The sequence below is a fragment of the Myotis lucifugus genome, unplaced genomic scaffold (genome assembly GCF_000147115.1).
Source record: "Myotis lucifugus unplaced genomic scaffold, Myoluc2.0 scaffold_188, whole genome shotgun sequence".
NCBI lineage: Eukaryota > Metazoa > Chordata > Mammalia > Chiroptera > Vespertilionidae > Myotis > Myotis lucifugus.
Window position 1 is genome coordinate 68,818 of NW_005871236.1, and position 26,335 is coordinate 95,152.

Genomic DNA, 26,335 nt, shown 5'->3' on the forward strand with positions numbered 1-26,335 from the left:
TCCCTGGGAATTGTAGTTCCCCCGCCTGCAAGGACGGCAGGTGAGGGGCGCCGGCGAACCACCACTCCCAGGAGGCTTTGCGCAGGCGGAGCGCGTTAGCTCGGTTACCCGTGGCAACGGCAGCCGTCCGAGGTCTGGGCTTTCGCTCGAGTTCGCGAGGAGATTACTTTTGCCTTTTCCTGGCGCCCGGTGATGACGCAATGCTCCCTGATTGGCTCTGCATCCGAGGCGGTGATTCTGCAAGCGGGACACGTGGAAGCCAGCTGTGGGGAGGCTGAGGGGTCTCCAGACAAGAACAGTTGGGAGGTTTGCAGGTGAGTGCCCCCTCTCCCTGAGGGTGTGGGGACTACTACGGGTGATGAGTCGCGTCGCGCCCAGACACTTCCTGGTTGTGTTGCACTAACTGTTGAACTCCCCACCACGAATCCCCTTGCCTTCTCTGGGTCTCTCCTGGTGGCTTCCGTGTCCAGATTCTCCCAAACCGGCGAACTTTCACCGCATCTCTGAGTAAAAGGGACCTGCTTTCAACTGGCCTCTGCTGAAGGGTCAAGTTGTCAGCCGAAAGCTTCCCCCGGGCCGCCCAGGATGCTGGAGCGAGTGGGATGATCCCGCATTGCTGAGCCTAGAGCTCCGCGAGGCCTGGAGGTGGCTCCTGGAGTGTAGGTACATCCGTCCTTTTGGACAGAGCATGGATGTTTGCGTGGACAGTCCATTCTGGAGCGCAGGGGTGCATTAGGCAGGGTAGATGTTTAGAGCGGGAGCTTTGGACCAGCTACTTCGTGGCTGCATGACCTCAAGGGACTTGCTTAATAACTCTCGGCCCCTCGGCAAAATGGGGGCGATAGTACTGAAATCATTGGAGTCTGGTAACGATGGAAAGTCAGTGTATATGTATAGAACCCTTCCAGGAAACGTAAACTAAACTGGACTTGAGATTGGTGAAAACGAGATCAGGGAAGCCGTGCCCTCAACTTTGCAGTGGTCTTGGGACCCGCTCCGTCTTCAGGGCCCGTCAGAATGGCGATGGTTGATTAAATTGTGATACATAGGCCCTGGCTGGGTAGCTCAGGCGGGTAGTTACCAGTAAGTTGGTTAGAGCGTGGACCTGATACCCAAGGTTGCGGGTTCGATCCAGATAAGGGCACATACAAGAATCAACCAATGAATGTCTAAATAAGTGGGACAAATAAATGGAGCAAAATGGAATAGATGACTTTAAAATTATTTCTTAACATTGGCGTACACATTGGAGTAACATAAGTAAACATTGCATATGTGCATGGACAAGATTCAGGACTTCTAATGGGCTACCAGCCTATAAGAGTACAACCTCCACAGTCAGACTTCTATGATTTAAGTCCTGGCTCTGACACTTCCCAAATGGTGACTTTATTAGCCTCGGTTTACTCATATGTAAAATGATCAGTATTTCCCAAGCAGTGTGACTTTTCTCTACACATTGCAAGGCTGAGAGTGAGCCTTGGCTGCATAGCATTCTTTCTATGATTAGTCTTCACTTTCGTCCTTCCATTGGTTTGGATTTTATCAGGTCAGACAAAAATTCAGTAACTGAATTTAAATGGGGTTGATGTCATTAGATTGCTCAGGGACTTTTTCCCATTCCCCTGGATATATAAGAAAATCTCAGGCTGGAAGTAGTCCTAAACATGCTATAATTAATTTTTTTGTAGGTTATATTTGCAAAATGTTCAGCCTTTAAATGTCATGAAACTTCTTCTGAATTTAATGATCTTTTCTTATCAGGACCTGGAGAATCCCTCAGGATGAAGCTGAGTCTCACCAAGGTCGTTAATGGCTGTCGCCTAGGAAAAATAAAAAACCTGGGCAAAACAGGGGACCGCACAATGGACATTCCAGGCTGCCTTCTATACACCAAGACTGGCTCTGCCCCACACCTGACCCATCACACGCTGCATAGTATCCACGGGGTTCCTGCCATGGCTCAGCTTACACTGTCATCACTGTAAGTAGTGGACTCAACCGTTCCAGGTTTCAACTTTGGCAGCAGCTTAGTTACCTTAACTAAGGTACAGCAAAGCAAAAGACTTTCTTGCTTATATGTGTAAAATTTGTAGATTTTTTTAGAATGAAATCAGAAGAAATATATCAAATGTTATACATCATCTGGCCCTAATCTGGAAGGCACAGGTCAGACCTCCATGTTAAAGCTGCTTCACTTTTCCTCTGAACCCAAGGTTCCTCATTGCCACTGCTCCCAAGGGTGACAGGGTAGGGGCTGCCTTTATGCACCAACCTCAAAAGATTTCTCTGTCCCTGCACGTGTACTTGCATGTGCTACTTATGGAAACAGAGCTAATGGAGTTAGACCATTTTGTGTATTGTGCATATTGACCTTATCCTTAATTGAATAATCTGCTCTAGATGAAATGACTACAATATCCTATATAATAAAAGGCTAATATGCAAATTGTCCCCTCCACCGGGAGTTCCACCAGGGAGCAGGGCAGTTGCCCTCCCCCCCAACTGTCTGTGGCACCCCCCACCCCCACTCCCATAAGCCCCAATTGGGGCGGGCCTGCTGGACCCACCCCTGCACGAATTTGTGCACTGGGCCTCTAGTTGTGTTAATAATAAACTGATTTGGAATGGGACGGTGAAGAAGAAATCGAGATATTCTGGAGCAGTTGAACTTTGCCAGTTTCTCTTCTCACCGAACCACTTGCAGATTGAAAACCTTTACTCTGGCTAATGCATCTAGCCTGGTGAGTTGGGACTCTTGAGTAATGGTGTATTTGTTGTTCAAGACTACATTTACTGTCACATAGCATGTTTGGGTGAGAAGAGGACTTCAATTGTTGTATCGAGTGTCTGTGGAATGATTCATTATTATGTATTTTTCTGTTTTACTTACAGGGCAGAATATCACGAAGTCTTGACAGAATATAAGGAAGGAGTTGGAAAGTTTATAGGTAAAATTAATTAAGTTATTCATGTGTGCCTTATGATGTATTAATTTGGAGTTTGGAGGTGCTGTTTATTCTTTGATCTTTCATTCATACATTTGCTGGTTCATTAATTTAGTAAGCATTTATTGAGCATCTGAGAACCAGACATTGGGGATTTAAAGATGAATAGGGAACAATTATTGCCCTCATGGAACCCAGAACCTAGTTGGAATAAAAATAAACAGGTAATTCCAGTAGAGTGGTGACTACATTTGAAGATTAGGGATATGTACATGTATCATGAGAGCCAGAGGGAGAAGCACATAACCTGCTGTAGGGTACATGTGGAAGGAGGTCAGAGTAAAGAAAGAATTTTTGAGAGAGAAGTTGAGGGGCTCCTTAGCTGGATCAAGGAAGAGTTAGCCAGGCCAGGAGGGGGTGGTAGTAGACAGGTATGGGCAGATATTCCAGGCATAGAGCAAAGACCTAGAAGTGAGACACTGCATGGAATTTCCCTAAGATCCAAAGGAGTTTTGTTAGGTTTGGGCCTAAAACATAAGGCAGAGGACAAAGAGTTTATGTACTGCTACCTTCTGATATGTTAATGTTTTCTTTTGGTCCAGAACTAGGATTTTAAATGCAGGGGTATGTGTCCATTTATTTATAGGAAAAGCTTAGCAGTGATAGCTGGAGAATAAATTCTTCTGCAGACCATTTTTTCCTGAAGCTTTTTCCAATATCTAAGGCTCACTTAAGTGAATAAAAATCCTGTTTCCATTGGTTATTCAATAGTCTGCTTATGAGAGAAACTGCATGATGACTTGTCACAAGGCCCTATATTTCAGTAGAGGAATTTATGTAATATAGTTTTTCTTGATATGAGACCAGTTTTAATAACCAGCTTTAAAGTATACAAGTCTAAAATTAAGTGTGCCGGGGTCCAGCCCCAGCGGTCCAGGGGTTCCCAAAGGTGTGGATGGAGTCGGCGAAGAATGTTTTACACGGAGACAGCGTTCAGAACTCTCTAGCTTTCCTTAGTCTCCGTGGATCTTCCTGTGCCTGGCTGAGGCCACAGAGAGAGAGATATCCCAAGGCAAGCTGAGCCTTTATTTTATAGTGAGAGGTAAACAAGGTAGTGGTTTCTATAGTTACACAGTTCTTGTGAGTTTCACTTGTTTTGACCATAGTTACACTTCCTGCACTTCCCTCAGCCCATTAGCTTCCCAGATAAGATCTAGAGAGCCTCATAAGGTCAAGCCTAATTATGCTAAGAGGACTGTGCCCTCTAAACTGGGAATTGTTTATGACTTTGCCCACAGGTCAGTCCGAGGCTTAACCCTATATCAGCTCCCCACATAAGTGAAAATAGCTAATATAAGCTTTCTACAGATTATTGTAGCAGTTGAGATTGTGGAAAATGAGGTGAAGAACTGCAGAGATTTTTTTTTTAATTTGCTTTATTTTGGGGGTCTTTTTTCATTGAAATTCTATTTTTTTTCTTATAAAAATGCAGGGTAGCATATGAAATTTAAGCACATATGGTTTCCTAAACTTTTTTTGGATTTTTTTTTTAAAAACAACTTTTTTTTGACTAAAGAACCTAAGAAACTATCATCTTGAGTCAGTGAAACTTACTGAAAATGAGATTCATTTGCACTATCCTACAGCTTTTAATTCTGCCTCTAGGGGAGTGATTGCGAACCTATGACACGCGTGTCAGAGGTGACACGCAAACTCATTTTTTTGGTTGATTTTTCTTTGTTAAATGGCATTTAAATATATAAAATAAATATCAAAAATATAAATCTTTGTTTTACTATGGTTGCAAATATCAAAAAATTTCTATATGTGACACGGCACCAGAGTTAAGTTAGGGTTTTTCAAAATGCTGACACGCTGAGCTCAAAAGGTTCGCCATCACTTGTCTAGGGACTCATGATGTGGGATGGCTTTATCATTAATGAGATTATCTTTTGATTAGATCATTTCATCTTTCCAGGAGCTAGTTCCCCTTGCATAGTAACTACAGTGAACATAATTGATACTAAATTCGTCTTCAAAGCAAATCGAGTAGGGTCAACGTGTCATTAAACACTTTCATTGTATCTCATCCTTAAGATATACCCCCCCCCCCCAAAAAAAAAAAAAAAAAGATATACCTTCCCTTTGTAGCAATGCACTATGTCATTAGAAATGAACCTTTGCAGTTAATTCATTTAGATTAGCGGGTTTCAAAGTATTTTTCATTCATGTTGACAGGCCTCCTGTACTTCTAAGTGCATATATGAGCCATTTACTGGGCTCAGTGTTGCTTTATCTAGCAGTATACATCATGAAGCTGTTCTGGTATAACACAGTGTAATTGTTGATATAAGTGCTTTCAAGGGTTCTTGTTTATGTTTATACAGGCATGCCAGAATCGCTCTTGTACTGCTCCCTGCACGATCCAGTCAGCCCCTGCCCAGCTGGTTATGTAACAAACAAGGTATGTTCTCAGACATTCCTCCAAGGCTACAACTTTGTCCCAGGAAGTCTGCTTGGGATGTTGGCCCATTCCTGACCGCTTTTTGCCTTCTCTTTATTTTTATAAATATAGTAGGATGGGTGGTTTACAGGAGTTAAAGGAGATCTGCCTGAGGATAGAGTTAAGGTAAAGAATGTATCCTCAACTTTCTCATTGTTACAAAAATTTGGGGCTGGAAAAGGGTTAAGTACATTCCAAAAAAAGAAATTGCTATGATGGTAGAAAACAGTAGTCTTTTGATACCATGCTTTATTTGCAGTTTTAACAACCTCAGGAGGAGTGGGGAAAGTTGCTGATGAGTGTTATCACATGTCCAACTATATATAGTGGAACCTCAGTGTAATACTGCTTGTTTTTAGAACAGAATTTAAAAAAACTGGGTCCACTTTTTAGCTAGTGAAGAAGAATATCAAAAGGACTTCATTAAAAGTTTTCTCTTGAGACATGGCCCCATTGCATTGTCCTTGAGGACAGTGCTGTGGCAAGGTTTCAGTACAGTGTAGGCAGAAGGAGGTTCACAGTTGTGAGTATGTGAAACACAGTTTATTCTTGTATTATTACTTATCCTTATATATTTTTTCATACAAATAACTGCAAACCTCCTTTGCCTACCCCTGTATACACTACTTTACAAATGCAATTCCTTTCCCTGCACCCAATTTATTGATGTCAACAATATGTATTAATCTTACTAAGATTACTATTTTAAATTACTCTTCTGCTTTACACTTCTTTTTATTTTGTAATTTGTATTCAAAAGAAAATATTTTGATGTCAGTTATCTACCCTATTTATAAAGGAGAGAGGATTCATTTAAACATGCCAAAATAAAGACTGCGCGTCGCTTCCCCACCTATGTCCTTGTCAATCTTTTCAGAGAAGAGAGGAGCTGTAGGAGAAGTAACCAAAGGAACGTATAGAGCAGCGGTTCTCAACCTGTGGGTCGCAACCCCTTTGGAGGTCGAATGACCCTTTCACAGGGGTCGCCTAAGACCATCGGAAAACACATAAATAATTACATATTGTTTTTGTGATTAATCACTATGCTTTAATTATGTTCAATTTGTTACAATGAAAATACATCCTGCATATTGGATATTTACATTACAATTCATAACAGTAGCAAAATTACAGTTATGAAGTAGCAACGAAAATAATTTTATGGTTGGGGGTCACCACAACATGAGGAACTGTATTAAAGGGTTGCGGCATTAGGAAGGTTGAGAACCACTGATACAGAGGTTCTCGTGTACTGTGGGATTTATGTCTTAGCACATAATTCTGTATGTAACTCAACTTGGTAATTGCTTAATGATGTGTAAGGCCCTAGACTGTGCTTTTGGGGCACAACATGAATTGGGATACTCTAGTCAAATATACAATGGTGTGCTAAGGGCTATCATTTCTATAAAAGAAGTAAGCACACATTTCTGAAAGAACGTGGGTGAGGCAATTGATCATGCCAGGGAAGTTTGGGGAACACATTAGAGTAGGTGATATTTGAACTCTGTCTTGAAGGGTACCGGGCAAAGGAGTAGGGGAAGGGTACTTCAGTCAAAAGGAGTGATGTGATTAAAGACAGAAGAATCAAAGTCTGCGGTGTATTCAGGAACAGCATGGGTAGAGTGGGGTGGGCGAGACTGGAAGACTGGGCTTCTAGGAAAGTGTAACAGAATTCTTGGGAGCAAGCTCAGACGTTGGCTTGTATGGCCCTTGAAGGATTCTCTGTGAGCAACAAGGTTCTTAGAGAATTTGGAGTTTAGTATAGGAACCCTCTTACTCACATGTCTAGGATGTTGAATTGCTACATCTCTAGTTGTAAAGAAGAATTAAATTCAGAATTGCTTTAGCATTCTGTTATTTGCATTTCACTCTTGCTAATTCCCCATCGTCTTGTTCATTGGCAGTCTGTGTCTGTGTGGGGTGTTGGAGGACGAGTGGAAATGACAGCTTCCAAGTTCATGGCAATCCAGCAGGCCCTTCAGCCAGACTGGTTCCAGTGCCTCTCAGATGGAGAAGCATCTTGTGCGGAAGCAAGTTCCATAAAAAGAGCCAGGAAGTCTGTTGACCGATCGCTGCTGTTCCTGGATCATTGTCTGCGGCTGCAGGAAGAGTCAGAGGTAAAGCTGTGCATCTCACTGCTCCTCTTTCTTGGAAACTCTTGCTAATTGCCATTGCATGACACTGCCTCTTCTGTTCTTCCTACTTCTCTGCTCCTTGCTTCTTGTCTCTTGTATGCTCTCCTTCTCTTTTTTTCCTGACCCATTAATTATAATTGCTCTCTAGGATTCTGTCTAAGGTTCTCTTTACATCCCACTGTATGTGTTCTCATTAGGCAGTCTCCCTTTAGTTTTTTTTTTTTATTGCTGATAGTTCTAAAATACTAGGTACAATCAAGATCACATTGCTTAGCTTCAGGATCGCATAACTACAGGGCTTATCTGGGCTCTATTTCTAGAATATTCCTCATGTACATCTTAAACTCAGAGAAGAAACTCCGTATCTTTTCTCTTCAAACCTCTTCTTCCTTTTGCTCTCTATCAATGCTCTGCTTCAGTTTTTGGCAGCCACCAAGTTTCTCAACACAGAAAGTTGAGTCTTTCAAGACTCCTTTCAATATCCTATTTAATCTCCAATATTCACTCCCCTTTGATACCATCTCCCTAAATATACCTAGAATCTGCCCCCTCACCGCCCTTATCACCATCTTAAGGCCTCATAACTTCAGATTTTCTTATGTAAATAATTATTTAATTGTTATTTCTGCCTCTGTTCTCCATTCCACCCAATCCATCTTCAGCCCTGCCGTCCAGGAGATCTTCGTAAAGCACAAACATGAACCGGTTGTCCACTTTCCTAAAAGAATTTGAGGTTCTCCACTTCAGCTCTTACATGGCGTGAACAGCCTGCAGACCCGGCCTCTGCCTGTTTCTCCACCCAGTGTGGCCTACTTTCTCTGTGGCTGGCACTTGCAGTTCCCTGAGGCATTTCCTGTTTCAGGGCACTGTGCCTGCATGCAGACTTCCTTCTGGTCTGCTGCTTTTTTCTTATTCTCAGCCATATTTCTCTTGCTTCCAGCTCCGGCTCATTTATTCCATTGTTTTCATTCGAGGAAACTGCCCCTGACCCTCCCAGGAAGTTCTTTTCACTCTTTGCCACTCCTTTCATTTGGATGTAGCTATATTATAGCCCCAATCATATTGTACTGCAATGATTTATGTGTTTGTCTTTATTAATTTTGACCTCCTTAAGCTCAATTTCTGTGTGTTATTTTTGTATCTTCATCAGGTAGCAAAATTCCTTACACCCTCCGTAAATACTGATGGTGAATGGTTATGATGGCTGGGGAAGGAGCTGTAGCTGTAAATAAGGGCTCCCGATAGCAGAGTTGGTAGTGACGTTGGAAAAGGACGCGTTCACTAGGAGAACGCAGAGGAGGTAGGAGTTCAGGAGATAGTGACCAGAGGGGAGAATCAGGGTCTGATGATTTAGGTGGTCGTCCTGAGCACCGATCAGTTCCCACTGTGGCAGGTGCTTCCGTTGGAGGAACATTGTCATTTTGAGTTTACCCATAAAAATGTAATTTGACTAATATAGTTAGTATACACGAAATAATGAGAGGAAACTTAGTTGTCATTCAGAATAGAACTCTCAGTATCTGCAATAGGAGTTCAGCCTGGGACACTGCTGTGAGTCTGAATTGCTAGTGTTGCTCACTAGCCATTGTTTTGAGCCAGTAATTATCCTTGTAAATGAGTAATGTTTGATGAGTAAAAAGGACAGAGTATGACAGGATATGGTTATTAGAAAGGCCAGATGCGCCTCAAGTCTTTCTTCTATGTTATACTCAGCCTCACCATTTCACACTATTTTCGTGTGTCGGTCAAATGCTGGGATTCCTCTCTACCCCTTATGTTTATGCTATTGTCTTGATATGATTATTAATAGTGCCTCCTATACTCTTTAATGTGTTCCATTTTATTTTTTAATTTTTATTTTTTAAAAAATATATTTTATTGATTTTTTTACAGAGAGGAAGGGAGAGGGATAGAGAGTTAGAAACATCGATGAGAGAGAAACATGGATCAGCTGCCTTCTGCACACCCCCTACTGGGGATATGGCCGCAACCAAGGTACATGCCCTTGACCGGAATCGAACCTGGGACCCTTCAGTCCGCAGGCCGACGCTCTATCCACTGAGCCAAACTGGTCAGGGCAAATGTGTTCCATTTTAGACAATAACTATATGTGACCCTGCTTCTTATACCCATGAAAGGGAATTTCTCAGATAGGGCTGTGTCAGTCACACAAAGGAGCAAGCCTGTGTAACTCTGCTTTGTATGTCTGCATACATCTTTTCCTTTTCCAATGATTCCTTCCCCGCTTATTCACTGGATCCTCTTATTCTGAGTGCCCTAAGTGTTGAGGCTCCCCAAGTTCTGTTGTTGGACTTCTTTTCTTCTTTATACATTCCCTAGGCCGTAGATGGCGAACAGGTTTCATCCCAAGGTGCTTGGAGCTGTGCCTGGTACGAGCAGGAAGAGAGTGGTCTGTTAGGCATGTCTGCCGTGGAAGCAGGAGTCGGGAGTGGCTGCCCAGTGCCAAGGGACTACCGTTCTAGCCTGGGCACTCACATTTGTGTATCTCACATGTCCATAATCAGGCCTCTGCTGTGGCTAAATGTGTATGTTCCACTGATACCTCAAACTCAGAATACACAAAACAGGATGTTCATCTTGTCTCAGCCTCACTATTTTTTAAAAAAAATATATTTTATTGATTTTTTACAGAGAGGAAGGGAGAGGGATAGAGAGTTAGAAACATCGATGAGAGAAACATCGATCAGCTGCCTCCTGCACACCCCCTAACTGGGGATGTGCCCGCAACCAAGGTACATGCCCTTGACCGGAATCGAATCTGGGACCCTTCAGTCTGCAGGCCGACGCTCTATCCACTGAGCCAAACTGGTTAGGGCTCACTATTTTTTTTTTTTAGGATTATCTGTCTGCTCTTCTCAGCATCTCCCTGGACTTCCAAAAAGGAGCCAGGAGTCATTCTAGAGCAGTGATGGCGAACCTTTTGGCTCGGCGTGTCAGCATTTTGAAAAACCCTAACTTAACTCTGGTGCCGTGTCACATATAGAAATTTTTTGATATTTGCAACCATAGTAAAACAAAGATTTATATTTTTGATATTTATTTTATATATTTAAATGCCATTTAACAAAGAAAAATCAACCAAAAAAATGAGTTCGCGTGTCACCTCTGACACGCATGTCATAGGTTCGCCATCACTGTCCTAAAGTCTAGGACCTAGAGTAGACTGTCCTCATCCTCTTCTTGGACAACTAATCAGTTGTTGATTGTACCACCTGATGAGGTTTCAGATCCACCTCTCTTCACCCCACTGGCACTGCCTTAGTCCAGGTCCTCTTGGACTTTCACCTGGATTATTACGTTGGCTCCTGCCGCATCCTTTAGCCATACTCCCTCTTAATTCACTCGCCACACAATATCCAAAGTGTTCTTTCTGGAGGAAGAGTGTGATGATGCCCCTCCTGTTTAAGAAGCAAAATTCCCTCTTCACAGCCTCCCAGGCTCCCTCCCCACCCCTCTGTTCTACCAGAAAGCCACTGTTGACTTGTGTATTTCCTTGCAAAGCTTATATTTATAGTTACATACACATAATTATTACATATATATGTGGTTTTTATAACATGAATACAATCATATGTTCAGAAATTTCCTTGTTCCTTGCTTAACAATATCTTGAAACTCTTTCCTCGTGAATATATTTGTTGTAGAAATTTGTAGAAGTGAAATTTTAGGATATAAAGATGAAACCACAGACATTGTGATACGTGTTGTGTACATGCCCTCCCACAAGGCTGGACTAATTTTTATTTTCTAGTTTTCGGGGTATGTAAGTACATTTTTCACTTTCACTTTCACTGTGTTGTTATCTTTGAGCTTTTTTGTCAGTGTGATGGGCAAAAATGGTATCTAATTGTTTCCAATTTGCATTTCCTCACTGTGAGGTTTAGTAAGCTCTCCATATGTGTACAGGGCATTTACATTTCTTTTTCGGAAGTTCATATTTACATATCTGTCTAGATTTCAATAGGGTTGTCATTTCCTTAGAGGATTTTTGGAGCTTTTTCTGTGGTGTAGATGTTTACCTATTCTTCCAAAGAGTAAGTTTTCCTTTGCCCTTGTTGATAGTATATTTTACTAGAGAAGGTTAGTGTTTTTGTACTGAAATATGTCAGCCTTTTACTGTAAGCTTTAGGTTGCTTAGGAAGGCCTTCCTTAGACCAAGATTAAAAAAATATTTAATATATTCTTCTAATACTTGCATAACTATATTTTTTTATGTTTAGTTTTACTTTTAAGGATGGTGTGCAGTAGGATTTTTTTTGTTTTGTTTTTGTTTTCCAAATGTATAGTCCATTGTCCCAACCAAATAGTTTAGAAGTTCCTAAAGTTGACCCTAATTAATAATGACGTGGCGGGGACCTCAAGCAGGCCTGGATAGTCATTTAAACAAATTGAAACCATCCCTTTGTCTTTTTCCTCTTGTACCTGCTCAGCATGCATTTAATTTAATCTAAGCTAAAGCATGGCTGCGTTTGCCGATTGCTTCAGTTTCTCCACACAGTCTTTTCATACTTGGGTGGCTTTCAAATTGTGCCCTTCGGAGCAGAGACAGCACCATTCCCTGCGTGCTTCCCACTGAGATCTTGTCTGTCCATTGGGCTTCTTTGTAAGGTGCATTTAGATTTTAGACAAAGGTCTCCACTCCTGGAAACGGTTACAATTGTTCAGTCCTTTTTTACCTTAGGTCCTTCAGAAAAGTACGATCATTGGAGTGATTGAAGGTGGAGATGTGATGGAGGAGAGGCTGAGGTCAGCACGAGAGACAGCCAAGCGGCCTGTAGGTGGCTTCCTTCTGGATGGCTTTCAAGGGAACCCGACAACTCTGGACGCTAGACTGGACTTGCTGTCGTCAGTTACCGCGGAGCTGCCGGAAGACAAACCGAGGCCAGTGCTGAGTGAGGATGCTGGCTGAGTTTCATGGGCGGCAGAACAGGAGTGCTGGGGGTTGAGTATTGTGCAGTCTATACATGGGCGTGTCTTTCGATGTTTTTTAAAAAAATATATTTTATTGATTATACAGAGAGGAAGGGAGAGGGTAGAGAGTTAGAAACATCGATCAGCTGCCTCCTGCACACTCCCTACTGGGGATGTGCCCGCAACCAAGGTACATGCCCTTGACCGGAATAGAACCTGGGACCCTTCAGTCCGCATGCTGCCAGTTAGGGCTCTTTCAATGTTTTGATGATGTCCTTTCTGGGCTGAGGCTGACCACAGGGGGAATTTCCATCGAGGCTGTCCTGTGGTTGGTTCAGGATGTAGACCAGAGGACAGTTGCCATATGAATGATTTATTTGATGCTCATTCTAAGTGAGGACAAGTGTCATACTGTTTCTCCTCATTCTTGTGCTAAATGCAAGCACTGTTCCTGTGCATTAGAACATGGTTTCCAGGGACAGGTATAAGCTGTGGGGACTCTGGCCTTCCTCAGGGAGAGCTGAGGATGAATCTGTGCTGCCTAGCAGAATGAAGATGGGCACTACTAATAAGAACTTCGTAGATTTGAGGCAGTGGTATCATATTTTGAAATTGAGGGGGCCGGCAACACTATGGTTCTTTCCATAAATCCCAGGTTTTACTGTGTGCTGGTGAGAAGGGATGATCTACATGATTCAAAGCTAAAAGTCCCGAGTTTCTGAGTGCAGCTGATGTCTTATTAGACTACCCCCAATTTTGTGTTTTTAAAGAATAGTCTTTTTCCCACTTGGTGTGAATATTTATGCTCTTTCCTATAGATATCACAAGAGGTCTGATTTTGACGTGCTGCTTTATACCCCTCGGGCTGTTGGCTAGTATCTAACATGCAATTTTACTACTTTTTAAAAACAGTTATAACTTTCAGTAAAGTGTGTGAATCTTATGTAGAGCTTGATGACTTTTTATACACACACACACTTGTGTAAACACCAGCCAGAATGATATCTTTTCATTACCCCAGGCAGCATTTGCCCCGATTTTAACCCCATTGTCTGTTCATTGCTCCCTCTCCTAGTCCATTCCGGTACAGACTACAGTTTAGCGTTAGTATTTCTAGTCTTTTTCTGGACTTCTCTGAGTTAAGTGCTCACAGATGTCTGTTACTGGATTTGAAAGCTGGGATTGTTTTTCTTTCTATAAGTGTGTAGAAACTCCAGCTTCGGTTGGAGAGGATGTCTAAGACATTACGTTACTTGAGGGAAACTGTAGTCAGAAAAAACAGAGTATATTTAAGGGTTCTGGTTGTTTAATATTACATAAGCCTTTTTTGGACTTCTTTTAGAAATCAGAGAGTCTGTAAGCTTTTCTCTGCCAGTTCATAAAAGGAACTATGGGTAGAAAAACAAACATAAAAAACAGCAGCCAACCAGCCCTGATCTAGCATCTTCCAGTGTTGTTTTAGTGGTAAAACCTTGGTTGAGTATTAATATTCTCAGAATGCCTTGCCCATACCTCTAAAATTACCACCTCATCCCTCCATGCAGACATTTTACTCATGGTGAAAATATAAAGAAGCATAAATAAGGCCAACTAGATTCCTAGATTCTATGGGCATAGTTGAAATTCTGAGAGCAAGAGTTGCTTTGTAAATGATAAAAATGCCTTTCTGGAACCAATTATAAAAATGAATTATAGGCAACATACAGTTAAAACATAGAAGTATTTGAGGGGGAACTAAAGCACACAGCTTTGCACTCTTAAAAAAAATCCATGTGGATAGGTAGGCTATAAAAGTTCAGTCTAAGACGAGGGAGGTTGTTCAGCACAGATGAGAGGAGGAAGAAAACTAACCTTTACACTGTGCTTTTTCAAATATCTCATTAGTTCTCCCAACAATTCTGTGAGGTATTTATTAATGCTCTTATCTGTAATAATAAAAGGGTAATATGCTAATTAGACCTGATGTCCTTCAGGACAAAACCGGGGCGGAGGGAAGCCGGTGCCGGCAGCCAGGGGAAGGAAGGCCTACTCTTGTATGAATTTCGTGCATCGGACCTCTAGTTTTTAAAATGAGAAAACAAAAACTCAGAGAGGTTAAGAAACTTTCCCAAAGAACACAGCAAGTAAATTAATAGCAGAGCTCTCTAGCCCAGCTCTGTCTGCCTCCCAAGTAAAGGTTCTTTCCACCACATCTTATTATTTGCTGCCTGCCATGCTAACTATGACTGATGGTTTTCATTATTATTGTAATGCCCTCGTTGAGTCCTGGCATTGTCCTCATGTCAGTGTTCTTATTTTCACAGGCTCATCTGTGGCGTTAGCCTGCCAGATGAGGTGCTGGAGTGTATTGAAAGAGGAGTGGACTTATTTGAGAGTTTTTTCCCTTATCAAGTGACAGAGCGGGGAGGTGCCCTGACTTTCAGCTTTGATTACCAGCCGAATCCTGAGCAGACATGTAGGTCTTTTGAAGTTCATCTCAGTGTTATCCTTAACTTTCTTCTGTTTCCTATCAGTTTTGGCTTGTGATGCCAGCCAGAAATATGTGCATATTATAAAGCCAGCCTTTTATAAAACTTCATCTTTGTTTCTTATCTGTATGCTCTGGCATGTTGGTCCACACAACCCAGGTACTTAATACTATACACATAGCTCATCAATATTAGCAGGTAATTTTGGAGTTAGCAGAAGCAAAAAAAACCCACAACACACACACAAAACTTCTTCTATTAACAGCCTGAAAAAGACCATTCAGAGTGAATAGTGATGAAAATCTAAGAAAAGAAAACCTTGAACTGCTTGGTAAAAGTTAATTTGTTTTTTCACAAAAGAGTTCTTGTCTGCTTTTTGCAAATCCTTTGCTATTAAAATACAGGGAGTCTCACCCCCCTGATCCTAGCGTTACTTTTGCTTTTTTGTCTTTGTGTGCACACTGAGATGTGAAAGCTGTTTTCTGCTGCGATTATTGCTTTGAACACTGCCATTTTATTTTATTGTTTAGTTATTCAGAAGTCAAGAAAATCAGTTTCGGATTCTGCCATTTAACTGGCAGTAGTAAAGGAACCGGGATGCTGACTTTGGGCCGGGTCCCTTGAAGCACCTGCCCGGTTTTTCCTGAGAATGTTGCCTGCCCAGTGTTCCCTCGTGCCTCCCTAGGTGTGCGGTCCTTTCCCGTCCTGCTGTCCTTTGAACTCGTCCTCTGTCACCGCCAACCTTAAATTTGACTGGGGCTAGAGACTTCATTTAAAGGTCCATTTTATTCCCCATAAGTTATCAAAATTTCATTCAGAAGATGTTACACTTTTATAGAGCAACTTAAGCATTAATCTAATTGGAATTACTCGGAAAACAAAATAAATCAGGTTGGCCAAATTCTTATATATATAGGAAGTCAATTTTACTGTCTTTTAGACCAGAATATAATGTATGTGGGTAGGTGTACCATAAACACTTTATAAATGTTCATGACTTTATTTACAAGCTTAATTATTTCCACAAGGACATAGGTAGCTATTAGTCATTCCGTACCATGTATATGCAAAATTGAAAAAGAACCTGATATTGTTCCTCTTTGGCCAGAGAAAGCTTTTTATTTATGATTAGGAAAATTGAAATCGTTTGAACATTCTTATTAAAGTATTATTAATCACACTTGTGTGTATAGTAATTTATAGTCCTTTGCCAATTACAAAGTGAAAATTACAAAGGAATAAGTTGTCTAATGTAGACAGCAATTCCCTCGGTGAGAAGGATTTCCCAAAAGCCAGGCTTTTATGGGTTCCCATGTCACCACGCAAATTCATGGCAGCAAAGTATAGCCCTGGGCTCAGTGCTCGGGTCGCATCCTCTTTTTCCTTTAACTTGGACCAGATTACCTTCCTAGGACCATCTGCCCATTCTCCTTGGGCCAACCCTGAGATTGTTATTACTTGTTCCTAGAAATACTCATCTACTTGTCCCTGTTAAGGCAGCTGGCTCTGTGGTTGGGAACTGGTGCTTCTCTTGTAAACCAGGAATGTTTTTTTCTTTTTTTTTGACTGGAATAACCATTTGTTTTTGGGTTTTTTGTTTGTTTGTTTGTTTTTATTGATTAACTTATTACATATGTATCCTTATCCCCATGTTACAGGAATGTTTTTTTCTTAAAGCAAAGAGTTCAGGGGAATAACTCAAGTCCCCATGTAATTCTGGATAATCTGCGTTCCCTGGAGGACTGGAGTCTCCATACAGAGTACACAAATTTAAACCAAATTCTATTTTCAATCTATTTGGAATATAGGCAGTTATAAAGCCCAATTAGTTTGCATGTGCATTAAGATATGACATAACTTCAACACACACATTTATTCACATAAACACAGTAACTAGTTTTTAAAAATCATTTCTTGACAGTAAGATTATATTATGTACTTATAACCATAATTTGTTTAGATATTGTTGAATCTCCAAATTTTGATATTATAGATTTATAGATAATGGGTCTGTGATCATCTTATACATATTGCTATTTTTCTTTTTAAATATATTTTTATTGCTTTCAGAGAGGAAGGGGGAGAGAGGGAGAGAGAGACAGAAACATCAATGATGAGAGGGACATTGATTGGTTACCTCCTGCATGCACCTCAACCAGGGCCAGGAATCAAGCCTGCAACCAAGGTATATACCCTGACCGGAATTGAACCCAGGACTCTCCAGTCCGCAGGCTGACACTCTATCCACTGAGCCAAACCGGCTAGGGCCATATTGCTATTTTTCTTATGTCATTTCCTTGAGATAGGATTCAGGAGTGGAATTACAGAGTCTAAGGGCATGAAATAGCAACTAAAATAAGATACTCCCAAAGGCCACTCTTTATCTGACTTTCATTCAAGACTTTTTGTTGGTTTCTCCTTCAGTATTACAACAAAATGGGACTCAGGAAGAAAAACAATATGTGGATCAGTCAAAGAAAATGAAAACAGCCAGTGGCAACCAAGAAATGACATCATTTGAAATTAATCTGAAGGAAAAAAAGTAAGGATTTTTTTTTTTTTTTTTTTAGTTTAGATATTGATTTCTTTTAAATTTCAATCTGTTTTAAAAGTTTACATTACTGTTCCCTTTTCAGTTTGTGACTTTATAAAATATTTATAGTTGGGTATTACTTAGGCCTTCTCAAATTGAGTTTCAGAAAGTCCTTTTTCTGCAGAGGAAGTTGTGTACTTTGTCTTATCAGAAAACTGAGCCTAGTTAACTATTGTTTAAGAAGAGCTGTCATAAAGGTTAGACCAAACCCATTGTTTGCTGTTTTTTACTACTTCCAATTACTTTAAATAATGACAGAACAAAATAGGGATTTCAAGATAAAATACAACATTTTTTAAAATTTTAAGGAACTTACTATAGTAATGCCTATCTAGTAATAGTACAGATTTGAAAGTTTATGAAAGAATATGAAAATCCTAGTTTTCATCTATTCTCTAGGGGCTTCTTGATTGTAGGTGTGAAATAATGTTTACCACATTTAACGTCTTAAAAAATAGCCAAGGAGTTCCATTTCTATTTTTTAAATGTTACGGTAATATGAATGGTTACCACTAAAGTTCTCTGTATGTTATAGATTTAGCTGGAAATGGGAGTTTTCTTATATCATCGCTAGATTGGAAGTTACAGAGACTTGGGAGTTGGGATCCCAGCACTGCTCGTGCCTGTGTGACACTGGCCAGGTCATTTGACTGCGTTTTAATAGCTGATAAAAGGTAGCACATATCGTGCTTAGTGTGTGCTCAGCAGTGTCCAAGCCTTTTCCTATATTCACTCATTTAATCCGGGGAACAGCTCTGTAAGGTGGGCACTGTTACCATTATAGATGAGGAAACAAAAACAGGGAGGTTAAGTGACTTGCCCAAGTAAGCTCTGATCCAGGAATCAAACCCAGGCAGTGTAGCTTCAGAGCCCTCCTCATAGCCCCCTTAGTGGTCCTCATCAGTAAAATGACAACAAAAATGCCTGTCTCCAAGGGTGGTTGATGAGATTAAAGAGATAGTATATAAAAAAGTGGTTTGTAAACTGCAAAACGCTATGCAAGTTAAAGGTTGGACCGTGTCTTCTGATACTAGTTCTGGTGGCCAAAGGAGAAATGTGCATTCATCAGAACAGCGTTCCTGTTATTACAGTGTGACTGACAGTGCTCAGCCTGAGGGAGCGAGCACAGGACTCTCTTTGCTGCTCCCTTGTAAGCCTCAGGCTAGAGGTTATATCCAGCTGAGGAGGACTGCCGAGTCCCTGGCTCATTGTGTTCTGCTGACTGGGGCCACAGTGCCCTCTTAAGCAGGTGCGCAGCAGTACATTTGGCAGTGATGCTATTAACCATATTCGTTACGCACCAGCAGAATAGGCAGCCTAGGTTGTGGAGTTCGAATATTCCTCACTTTCTGGAATGTCATTCTAACTTCCTTTCTCAGGTACCGGGAGGACTTTGACCCATTGGTGAGAGGGTGTTCCTGTTACTGCTGTAAGAACCACACTCGTGCTTACATTCATCACCTGCTGGTGACCAATGAACTGTTGGCCGGAGTCCTGCTTATGATACACAACTTTGAACACTACTTTGGATTTTTCCACTCTATCCGGGAAGCACTAAAGAGTGACAGGCTGGCACAGCTGAAGGAGCTCATTCGCAGGCAAGCATCTTGAGCCTGGCATACAGGTCTGACTTCACATTGAGCCAGTGCCACTGTTGTTACGTGGGAAGCAGAGAACAAGAAATGATCTTAGCTTTCATCATTTATATTTGAGAAAACGATCTGCTCAGATAAGGAACGTCTGTACCAAACTCTGCCCACAGGAGGCTAAAGAGCTTTTTTCTAAAGACTTAAGTGACCTGGATTGATCAGAAAGAATTGAACCATGACCTTTAATATTTCTGTGCTAACTCTTTTAGTCAGTAGAGATTTGTTTAGTCAAAAGCGTTAGATGTGAAGAGACAGCCTTGAAGTGGCAGTGATGAGATTCTGAGGATACACTGAGTTGCATTGGAGCTTGAAGGGAGATGATTGGTCATGAGCAGCATGGCCTTGTGGCCTCATGCCTATTGACTGGAGAAGGAATCTGCTTCATTCAGGCGTTTTCTTTAATTCCATGTGCTCAGGGGCCTCTTTTGGGTACTTCTGCCTTCCAAGCTGCTCCAGCAGTATAGTCAGTCAGCAGTGGCTCTTTCGATTTAACCAGGTGCACATCTCCATGGAACGTGGGGCTCACACATTGCTCCTCTGACTGATTGCTCCAATGCACACTCCTTCATTTGGCTACATGGTCTATTTCCGACTTGTCTCCCTAGAGCTAACTGGAAGCTTCCCTAGCTGCGTCTGGTTGTGCAGGTCCACTATAGTCTGCCCTTTAGGTTCAATAATAGTCTGACCACATAATAACTGTAGCCTCATCACTGGGGAGATTCCTCCACCATATGTTCACTTGGATAGAGCTTTGGACTGGCAGTTAGAGGATTGGGGTTCAGTGCTACCCACCTACCTCTTCATACCTGTTTCCTCCTGAATAATTGGGGACAGGCATGTGGATAGGACTAAATGAACTTCTGAGATTCCATCTAACTCTAATATTTGGGAAACAAATAGTTTTAGATCAGAGTCATAGCCTTACTTATAGTTCTTGCTTATTGATCATTGGCCTGATGAAAATGCAGCGGAGCCAGGAGTCAGGCAATACTAGAGACATTTCAGAGTCTAAAAAGAGGTTTGGCCTGTGGATTTTGAAGTGGTTAGTGAATTAGCAGATCCTGAGGCTGGAAAGACCTTCCTGGATCATCTCTGATCCTGTGAGTTTTTTTACTCTTCCCAAAGGAGTGACATTCGTGTTGATGGTTGTGACAAGTGATTTGTATATTTTTGTGTGCTTTTCTATATTTATGAAGTTTTCTACAAGAACATACCTACACAGCTCTGTCTGGTGTGGCTCAGTTGGTTGGGCATTGTTCCATGCACTGAAAGTTGCTGGTTCGATCCCCAATCAGGGTACATGCTTGGGTTGTGGGCTTGATCCCTGGTGTGGGGCATGGAGAAGGCAGCCGATCAATGTTTTGCTCTCACATCGATCTCTCTCTCTCTCTCTCTCTCTCTCTCTCTCTCTTTCTCTTTCTCCCTCTCCCTAAAAATTAATTTAAAATATATACAGACATTTATACGCATAACAACAACAGAACCAAAAAGAGGCCTTTGTTTTTTAAAAAAATATATTTTATTGATTTTTTTACAGAGAGGAAGGGAGAGGGACAGAAAGTTAGAAACATCGATGAGAGAGAAACATCGATCAGCTGCCTCCTGCACACACCCCACTGGGGATGTGCCCGCAACCAAGGTACATGCCCTTGACCGGAATCGAACCTGGGACCCTTGAGTCTGCAGGCTGACGCTCTATCCACTGAGCCAAACCGGTTAGGGCAAGAGGCCTTTGTTTTGTGTGTAGGACTGTGAACTACATTTGTTTTATATTATTGTGCTGTATTTTGCTGTTTGTTCATTTTAGTGGGTGTTACTAAGCATTTTTAAAAAGTTATTATGTGGTTACTACATTTTTATGTGTTGGATGCCCATCTCTATGGTTTACCTTTATTAGATGGGAGTAATTCTGTTTTGGAATTCATAACTTTGGAATTCATGGGCATTCCTATGACCTCTCTCCATGAATGGTACGGGTACTTATGAAAGAATCTCTGTTCTCAAGGATCTGATTGTTTTGAAATATATTGGATGGGACTTGTTCATATGTTTATATTCCTTTTCAATGCCAATTCCATTGTTAGAGGACTATTAATAAATATCCCAGAATTTGTATAAAATGTATGAGTTTTATGTTCAAAACACTGAAATTTCTGCCCAATATTGTCCATTTTTCTGGGTCTTTTTCTTATTAGCATATTTGAAAAAAATGTTTCTTTAATGAAACCTATTAAAGTCAATGGCCAGTAAACATTTTGAACTAAAAATATACTGTCTTATTTCCTGTAACTGGTAGTGGATCTACTAAACAAAATATTAAATTTCCATGGTACCAGAAATAGTCTCCAATAGAAAAAGATTTTTCTACATTTATTCCATCTGTAGTCATTGTTTTAAGTGTGCTCACACTAAATGCAGAATCCAGGGAGACTCAGGGATGCGTCTGTCTCTTTAAATTATATAATTAGCGATCTTAAGGCCATGCTTAGCACATAATGAAAATAATAACTACAGTCTTTGGAGCATTTTTAATGTGCCAGGCACCTCAGTACATGCTTTCCATATATATCTCATTGACCTATAGAGCAAGGCTGTGAGGTGTTGATATATTATTCCTGTTACTGAGTTTCAGGAAGGTTGAGGGCCCTGCCTGAGGGCCTACCAGGAATTTCTGGAAGGTTGAGTAGTTTGCCTAAGGTCTTCCTTCCACTAGTTAGCTCCCAGATTAGACTTTGGCTCCATCTGACTAAAACTCAACAGTTCCCATTGCACTAAGTAGCTTCTTGCTTGTGACTTGCTCCTGGGTTAAAGGACTAAGAGAAGCAAGGACTGAATAGAGGGGCCTCTGTCTTAAGGGGCAGGTGCTTCTAGAGCCTTGCTGGCACTCGGCCCCTCGCTCCTACTCCTGTAACGGAATAGCCGGCACTGCGATGTGTAGCTACAGTACCACGCTATCAGCTGTAGGTCTAAGTGCCCAGCGTGAGCTGCCATTCCATGTCCCCAAATCCCTCTCACCCCCCAGTTTGGGGACTACTCCCACCCTGAGCTGTGTTGAAAGGGTTTGGGTCTCTGATTGGTTCAAGTGGACTCTTGGATAATCAATAGGAGTCTGAGGTTTCCTGTATGCCTTGGGGGAGGAATATTTTATTCTCTGGGAATAAAGGGAAAAGATTCTTCTAAAACATTTTAAAATCAAATATTAGTATAATTAGAGAATTTTAATAAAAACTTCAAACAAAGACCATCCAAAGGCCAAGATGAGAGTGTGAGAGCAACTATCTTACCCAGGATGTTTTTTTCTGTTGAGGCAGCTTGGAGCTCACTGAGACCCACAGAGTTAAATGATTACCCTGTGCCTTCCTGATTAGGAACAGGCTGCTCTCTACAGTTTGATTAGTCTCGCTCGTAGCTACGGGATTACAGCTTATTAAAACTGACAGTGCTGTGTAGGGCAGGCAGCCAGGAAGGTCAAACTCACATGCTGAGCCAGCCACCAGCAAGGCTCTGCCTTTACCTGAAGGTTTGGTGTAATTGGCATTCATTTAAAAATTCTTTTCCATTTCTTTCCTTTAAAAAAAAAAATACCTTTCAGGTCTCTTTCTCATTTACACCTTTTATCTCCCTTATTCCTCATAAGAGTTCCTGACTTATGACCACATAATCCAAATAACAGTGGGTACAGAAGAAGAGCAAGCCCAGTGTACTAGTAATTATGTGAGTTCGGATCACCATACATCCTCACAGTCCACTGTCCACAACAATCCCGGTTTATGTCTGTGGTGCAGGCATAATTACTAATAGCACCCCCTTTACTCTCAAAAGTGCCCTAGTTTGAACAACAAGTTATGTGGTCACCCTAGTGTGAGTGGTAGAGGTGGCCCACCCGGAGAGAGCGCAGGTGTCTGCCCAAATCGGACAGTTGCTACCCACTCGCCAACCGCTGCAGTGCCTCCAATGCTGTGCTGTCAGATCTCCCCAGTCTCGTGGAGAAGCCAAAAAGCTGAATTTTCAGGTGAAATCTCACCATTTTTAAGTGCTGGATCAATTTTTAAAGCCCATCAGCAGATGAGTGGATTAAAAAACTGTGGTACATCTACACAATGTAATACTGTGCCGCTATAAAAAAGAAGGAACTTTTACCATTTGCAACAGCATGGATGGAACTGGAGAGCATTATGCTAAGCTAAATAAGCCAGTCGGAGAAAGATAAATATCACATGATCTCACTCATATGTAGGATATAATGATCAACATAATTTGATGAACAAGAATAGATCCAGACACAAATGGCAGGGGAGGGGGGTGGGTTAGAGAGCAACCAAAGGACTTGTATGCATGCATATTAGCAAAACCAATGGACACAGACACTGGGGCAGTGGGGGCTTGCCCCGGATGGGAATGGCTGGGGGTGGGGGGGTATCAATTGGGGAAAAGAAGACATATGTAAAACTTTAGACAATAATAATATATATATATATATATATACTGGTAGCCCAACAAAACCTAGGTGTGCCTAGTTTGCAACCTTTGAGTTAGAATCTGGAGGGAAGTTATTTTTAGCAGTTTAAAATTCTCAGTGGCTCATAAAATACACAGAAAAAGCACCTCAAGTTTCTAGCTCCTGCAGCTGATCACAGGTTCCCACGTGCAGAGATTCTCATGTTCTGACTTCATCGCATGATCTCCACACAGCTCCCAGGACCACTCTAAAAGGCTTAAAGGGGCGGGAAGCATGATCTATCTTATGGATGGGAACTGTTAGGTCTGGGGGAGGAAGGCTAGCAGTTGCTCTGTCTTTCCTCTTAGGGAGTCTGAACAGACATATTTCTTCCCAGTTACCACTTCGGCTGTCCTACATCTTACCCTATTTTCTGCTGGCTCTGCCCTTTCAGGGGCGGTAATGATTTCCCAGTTCTCACTTCCCAGTGATCCTTCTGACTTCACAAAACCAGTTGCTACAAAGATATAAGGGCTCTCATTGCACCGTCCAGCATTAGTCCTCTTTGACACAGTGAGAGCTCAATTATGTTTGTCAAGTGAACGCAAATCCTCCGAGCAGTTGAGGCGTTAGCTGCAGACTTGAGCCTACTGAGCACTGGTTAGGAGTGACCCGCACAGCAGTACGTGGTGGGATCCTGACTCAATGTCTTGTCAGTGGTGCTTTTATTTCCTTTATGCTAGGCAAGCTCCCGATGACCTGACATTTTTGTTCTTCTTTTACTGGGTTCTCCTTCCTACCATTAGCATCTTCTAGTGCTGGCCTCAAAGCAATTTCCCCTGCCCTGACAAGAGGAACTCAGAGTGAACTTTTCTTTTGTTCTCATTCCTCACGCTCCACTTTGAGCCGGGGCTGAAGTTGCCAAGGAGTTCAAACAGCCCGTGCTTCCGCCAGTGCGAGTCAGAGGGATTAGCACGTCCGCTCTGCACACTTTCCCTAATGTTCACCTCTCTCCCTGAAGTGCTGTCCCCTGCTGTCTGCTCCTTTGTCGGGGAAACACATTTTCTCTTATTATCACCTTGTTCCCTGCCTGTTTCAGATGGCTTCAGCTCGCCTCTTAACAAAACCAAGATGTTGCTATTAATGTTCATCTCTTTCTTTAACAGCTTAGCGTCACCTTCTTTTATTTAGTCCTTTCCCTCTTCCCTCCCAAACCATGTAATCATCTCTACTTCAAGTAAAAGTTTCATAACCATTTTATAACTACTTCTTTATAGTTGTTATCAATAAGGCAGGAGTGGAAGGAGATAAAGGGGAGAGAAACTAAAAGAGGGGGTTAGAGGTCCCTCCAATAACTGAGAAACAGCAAGCATCTGCAAGATTCTTCTTTTATGAGGAAACTAGGCAGGATTAGCCCTCAAGACTGAACATCACGAACCCAGTGGTCTAGTGAAGTTTTCCTCCAGTTTTTATGGATGGAATGGGAAGATGGTCTCCCCTTAGAGGCTAAGTTCTCCCCTGTGAAAGGAGACCATCTACCAAATTGTTAAAATATTGCTCAGAACCATTTATGTTGGTCATAAATCCTTTCAGGAAATCTAGTTACATAATAGATAGGAGCTTTTCAAACCACACCTCCAAAAAGCTAAAATATTTACCCATATTTTTCAGCATTTAATATTCCCTACTCTTTTTGTTTGTTTAACAATCTTATATAACATTTCCATCACAATTCCATTTATTATTCCCCATAATGCCAGCTGAAGAAAACATAAACTATGTGACTATACTCAGTTCCCCACACAGTAATTCCACATCAAATGAGAAGAGACTAGAATGACAGTATGTTCAATATTTTTTGGTATCTGATTTTGGTTAAACTCTCGAATTTCATGTTGTTTGAGTATTAAAGTCACTTCCAGTCGTGTTGAAAAGTCAGTTCAACTTTACTTTTCCATTTGAACATTCAGCTACTACCACAAATTCAACATGTCAAAAAACAAATTCCAGCCCCAGCGGTCCAGGGGTTCTCAAAGGTGTGGACGGAGTCGGCGAAGAATGTTTTACACAGAGACAGCGTTCAGAACTCTGTAGCTTTCCTTAGTCTCTGTGGATCTTCCCTGTGCCTGGCTGAGGCCACAGAGAAAGATCCCAAGGCAAGCTGAGCCTTTATTTTATAGTGAGAGGTAAACAAGGTAGTGGTTTCCATAGTTACACAGTTCTTGTGAGTTTCACTTGTTTTGGCCACTTCCTGCACTTCCCTCAGCCCATTAGCTTCCCAGATAAGATCTAGAGAGCCTCATAAGGTCAAGCCTAATTATGCTAAGAGGACTGTGCCCTCTAAGCTGAGAATTGTTTGTGACTTTGCCCACAGGTCAGTCCAAGGCTTAACCCTATATCAGCTCCCTACATGTCAAAAAACAAATTTAGCCCCAACCGGTTTGGCTCAGTGGATAGAGCGTTAGCCTGCGGACTCAAGGGTCCCGGGTTTGATTCCGGTCAAGGACATGTACCTCGGTTGTGGGCACATCCCCAGTGCGGGGGAGGGGGGTGTGTGTGCAGGAGGCAGCTGATCGATGTTTCTCTCTCATTGATGTTTCTAACTCTCTATCCCTCTCCCTTCCTCTCTGTAAAAAAATCAATAAAATATATTTAAGAAAAAAACA

The 26,335-nt window shown here is 41.7% G+C and overlaps 1 protein-coding gene across 1 annotated transcript; it reads left to right on the forward strand.

The window, feature by feature from the left end:
* Positions 1-216: 216 nt before the first annotated feature.
* On the forward strand, positions 217-19,314 carry QTRT2 (queuine tRNA-ribosyltransferase accessory subunit 2). Its single transcript, XM_006096831.3, has 9 exons — positions 217-314; positions 1,765-1,984; positions 2,896-2,951; positions 5,336-5,412; positions 7,359-7,571; positions 12,292-12,491; positions 14,825-14,976; positions 17,414-17,531; positions 18,962-19,314. The coding sequence occupies exons 2-9, from the start codon at positions 1,785-1,787 to the stop codon at positions 19,191-19,193; spliced, it is 1,248 nt and encodes a 415-aa protein (XP_006096893.1). The 5' UTR covers positions 217-314; positions 1,765-1,784; the 3' UTR covers positions 19,194-19,314.
* Positions 19,315-26,335: the final 7,021 nt, after the last annotated feature.

What these genes read in the sequence shown, in the direction of transcription:
- QTRT2 (XM_006096831.3), top strand. Translation starts at nt 1,785, where the DNA reads ATGAAGCTGAGTCTCACCAAGGTCGTTAATGGCTGTCGCCTAGGAAAA. An exon ending in CAGCTTACACTGTCATCACT is followed by an intron (nt 1,985 to 2,895) that starts GTAAGTAGTGGA and finishes TTTTACTTACAG; the next exon opens with GGCAGAATATCACGAAGTCT. An exon ending in ATTAATCTGAAGGAAAAAAA is followed by an intron (nt 17,532 to 18,961) that starts GTAAGGATTTTT and finishes TTCCTTTCTCAG; the next exon opens with GTACCGGGAGGACTTTGACC.